The 4,824-nt window shown below is 38.4% G+C and overlaps 1 protein-coding gene across 1 annotated transcript in view; it reads right to left on the bottom strand.

Annotated features, from left to right (window-relative positions):
- The window catches only part of sh2b3 (SH2B adaptor protein 3), a 52,859-nt gene that overhangs the window by 12,887 nt on the left and 35,148 nt on the right, over nt 1-4,824 (bottom strand). The window contains exons 3-4 of the mRNA XM_025052761.1: nt 3,554-3,655; nt 2,389-2,477 (exon numbers count right to left, since the gene is read on the bottom strand). Of these exons, the coding sequence (XP_024908529.1) occupies nt 2,389-2,477; nt 3,554-3,655 (191 nt within the window). The remainder of the gene's footprint in view (nt 1-2,388; nt 2,478-3,553; nt 3,656-4,824) is intronic.

Raw genomic sequence — 4,824 nt, forward strand, 5'->3', positions numbered from 1 at the left:
CCCCCAATATAAGCAGCTTAATTGAATATTAAACACCAATTCCTATTTTACTTGAAGAAACAACTTGTCATTCACCATAAATTGTGTGAATACCTAAGTTTTCCCTCTTCACCTGGCAGAAAGACTGCATTTATTCAAGACAACAGGAGGGTTGCTATGACACTGTCAATTGTATTATTGTTTACTCTATAGGTGGTAAGCAATATTTGTATAGTATTTCTATGGCTTAGGAGAGAATAAAAATGTAAAAGGAGTTTTGAATGCAGCCCTAAGTAGGCATGCAGGTCAGTCTCATCCATCCTTTTCCAGCTGTCTCCATATTTGAGAAAACCCTCCAGATTTTTCATCTCCAGGATTATTTTTTCTATTGCTGGTGTGATAAACATGTAAAATGTTGAGACAATGTCATGGGCATGAGAAACGGCATATCTTGTGGGTCCTGGGGTCATCCTCATGACATTTTGTTTTGCCACCCTGCCATGTTTGTCATATGCTGACAAGGACCATGTTATTTTGATGTTTTTTGAAAGGAAAGTCTCTCTTTCAGCTTCAGGGATTTCTTCTTCTTCTGAAGATGAATCATCATGCTCTGGGTTGTATTACTCCCCGTCTAATTCTTCTGAATCACAGAAGTCTTGTTGGACATCTGATAAAATCAGCTCTGGAGCCTGTTCAATGTTACAACACGCACTCATGGCTTCAGCACAGCTAGAATTCGGGGTAGTGTCATCTGCAGCACCTTTATAGCCTCTGGGAGTCCACACAGACAAAGAGGCAATATTGTTACGTTTGGGTCAGATCGGGTCACAGGCAGTGCAGTCCGCGAGAAGACCACCTGTCTTGTCTTGTTTACGTCTGCTATTGACTGATCTGAGACAGAACTAAAACATTCCCACATTATGTGGTGTGTAACTAACTCTGTGACTGTGATTTCAACTCAATTTGACTGTCGGGTCATTTTGACCCGAAGACAATGTTTGTACCTTTTTTTGTACAGCTTACATGGAAATATGAATAAAGGCAACAATTCACTTTTTCTAATGTTGTGGTCAATCTAGGAAAAGTCATCAAATTTCAAGTTTCAAAAATATTGTTTATTGGGGATTTTTGTTTGGTTTTTAACAGTGGCGGATCATTTTGACCCGAGGACAACAGGAGGGTTAAGATTCTGACTGAAAATGACGTCTAACCACAGTCTTGTTTGAAGGGTCCCAGAATGATGTGAATAAAGTTGAAGAACACAGTTTTTCTTTTTTTTTTCTTTTGGTTTACAAAGTGGAAAAACAAGGCTATAGTGTAAGAGTAAATGTTCTCCTCTTTTATTGTCTCTAGAGGGCCCTGTTGTATGATGTTTTATTCAGTTGATATTCTGCTTGAGAAACACAAATCCAGGATTTGTTCTGTTTCTTTTCAGAGAGGGAGAGATCAACAGGATCAGCTTCAAATTTATTTTTTATAATATAATATAAAGGTTTGATTTTTCTTCCCCCCAGTGACTTATTTTGATCTTCCACTCCTGTCACTTGACAGGACTTAAAATGCTGTGAAAGTCAGGATTAAAATAAATGTTTGTTTTCCGTTTACACAATTAAAATTATTCCTACTTAAATCACACTCCAAAACAGCCAAAGTGTGTGTGTGTTTCTGTGTTTTGTAAATCAGGTATCCACAGAGTAAAATACGTGTCATGCAGTCAAATGGTCCCGTTAATGTTATACTGTATGTAGTACAGAGTAGTACAACGGTCCAGCATTTGTAATATTAACAACACCCTCTTAACACAGCAGCTGAGTTTAATGAAACAACACTTTAACATAATAGCAGTACTCAAGTTTTCAGTGTTTGTTTGAAAATGTTATCATTTTGGAGAGAATTTATCAAATGTTGTATGTTAGCTATTTTTAGGCTAACTTCAGTTCATATATGGCAGATTTTTTGGTTAAGATTGAAACTGTTTTTGTTGTTCCTGATGAACTCCAAGTTGGAGTTTTTGGTCTTTGATTAGAATTTTTTTTTCATCTACATTTGCACTCAAGTTTGTTAAAAATACACAGGGAAACACTTTTACCACTACACTACAGTATATGCAACCAAATATATTGTAATACTTGGCGACGCATGGTGCAATCATGATGATAAAAAAGGAAAACCATTCTACTGCTGGTACAGCTGATCAAAAACTGCACTACTGTAATGTTCTTATGGCACTTTCAAATCAATAAAACTGATTAACAATACTATTTAGAATAATATACTCACATAAAAATGACTTCTTTGTTCCTAACTTGTAGTTTGTTGTCTTTATTTACCCACCTGTATCTTTTAGACTAAAAGAAAACAGGACAAACAAACACAAACACTTTTCTAGAGTGAGTACAAGTTTCTCACCTGTTGCTGATACATTCTTTTAGCTCTGTTGTCCAGGAGCTGACCTGCTGGTCGTTGTCTGTCTCAAATACCAGGCTGCCTCGATTAACCTGCGTAGCCAAAAAAAAAGAATACTGTTCACCACAGATAATAATAACAACAGTCTATGTTAAAGTCAAGTGTCACTGACACTTCGGTCCTGTCAGTGGTGTTAGACTGTAACGACGGGCTTGCCGTTACCCCCAGATGCATGCACGTTGTAATAAGGACACATAGGAGATGTGTAAGAAGAACATTTATTGGTTGGTCGTGTTCGGGTGTGCGTTGCCGGCGAGGGCGGAGACGCACGGCGCGGGACCGGTCCGCCTCGTGGTCCGCTTGCTAGCCGCCGCTGCTCAACCGCTTGAACACACAAAACACAGACACACAGACTAAATACACGAGTATGAAGACTCGTTAAACAAACCGAAGTATATTGTGGATTGAGCTAGGGCGTAACAACACAAAGGGAAACTTACCACAACCTGCTGCTCTGTCTTCACATGGTGTCACGTCAAGACAGGTCCCCGGGGAACGTGGCCCTTATGTATGGTTCTGGAGGACAGTAGTAAGTGGGAAGTGGGAGTAGGGGAGTTTGTGTGGGGTTCTGTAAATATGTTCATGTTCATATATTCATGTGTATGTATTTGTGGTGTTTATTAATGGTATATGGGTTTGCAACTAGGTGTTTATATTGTATATATTGTATTTATGTAAATATTTATGGTTTATTAAGATATGTGTAAATATATAAAAACACCGCTCAATGGTTTGAGCCAATCAGTCATGTGATTAAGGGGAAAGGGATAAAAGGGACGGAGAAATGTTTGTTGGAGATCGAGTTGTGGAGTTTGTATTGGAAGTAGATTGGAGAATAGGATTGCGAGGATTATTATTATCATCATTATCATCAGCATCATCAGCATCATCAGCATCATCAGTTTTGTTGTTGTTGTTGTTGTTGTAGTAAAGTGGTTGATTTTGTATGTGTGGAATAAACACACATACAGTACCACCTGGAGAATCATTCTCTTGTGTTTTGCCTTCGGACCGCTCGGGCAAACTGACATAGACCTTGCTGCAGTTGTTGTCATTCATACACTCACTCAATATCAACCATTCGCTGGGTCAGAGGGAGTTGTCGTACCTTTAAAACAAAAGTGTTTATGTTGTCTGGCATCTCTAGTAGGTTGCACTGACGCACTTCTTGGATATCAGAGCACAGAGTCATCAGCTTTGGGATAGAAGCCTGGAAAATAGAATTGAGAAGTAGTTTGAGACAAAATAAATCAGATTCTTCCATGCGACAAAAAGATACAAACAAAGAAGCTGCAGTGCACATTTAAATAAAAAGAAATACTTATCTAAAAGCCAGAATAATGCTACACAGGAGAAGACTTACATGAGTTTAACGTTACCTGAGATAGATATGTGTTGCATATAAAAAAACATATTGTATATAATATGCACAAAAATACATGCATTCTCCAGGTGTAAAGCCACTTTTTGAAAAAAATCTGTTCTTTGTAAACAAACCTAACAGGACATCAAAACAGCAGCCATACAGAGTTAAAACTATAATAATGCAACAAGAAACACACACACACATGCCTGTCTTGGTCAGCTGTGTGGACAGTCATTGTGAAATGATGCACGAGGCAAACATGCAGAACTTTAGCACTGACTTTAAAAAGTATGAACCTTTGCAACTTAGAGCTGACATTTGGGATTTTTTACTCCTGATTTGTGACCAACATGATGACCCTGCTACACCTCAGGTTTTAAACTTCTAACCTTAACAAAAGCAGAACGCTGAATGAAAGCTTGCGACTTCCTGCCTGAGCGACAGTGTCATTTAAGTAGAAGGGTTTTGAGCTAAATTCCTTTCCATTTTTGTTTGAAGAAATAACATTACGTTACTATTTACTGCAGTCCCATCATTTGCCCTTTGAGCTGTTAGATTTATACTGTTCATAGTCACTATTGAAATAATGTGCTGTTTGTGGCAAAAGACCTGGGAGCAAAGCCTGTTATCACATGATCTGTTTATATAACTTCCATTATTGCCCATTTTTCCATTATTGTCATAGTAACTTCAAGGGCAAGTTCAGATACCATGAGGGCATGGGCTTATCAACACCAATTTCTGACCCTGTGTCAAATGTATAAGCAGGAACTCTTAGAGTATGAAGAAAAGCAGAAGGTAACAGCAGTGAGGAGAGGCAACAAAGGGAAGGATAGGTAAAAAAAAAAAGAAAAAAGAGACAGAGCAGACGTAAATGCAGGGAGGACAGATTCCAGGGCTTTGTTCACCGGATGAGTTTGACTTTATGTGACAGTGAGTGAGCCTGTGAAATGTCCATGTTAATCCTGCACACACATAAAAACAGACAGGGACATCAAAAAAGCAGATTGCCC

Source organism: Cynoglossus semilaevis, chromosome W (assembly GCF_000523025.1).
Source record: "Cynoglossus semilaevis isolate Cse_v1.0 chromosome W, Cse_v1.0, whole genome shotgun sequence".
Classification (NCBI taxonomy): domain Eukaryota; kingdom Metazoa; phylum Chordata; class Actinopteri; order Pleuronectiformes; family Cynoglossidae; genus Cynoglossus; species Cynoglossus semilaevis.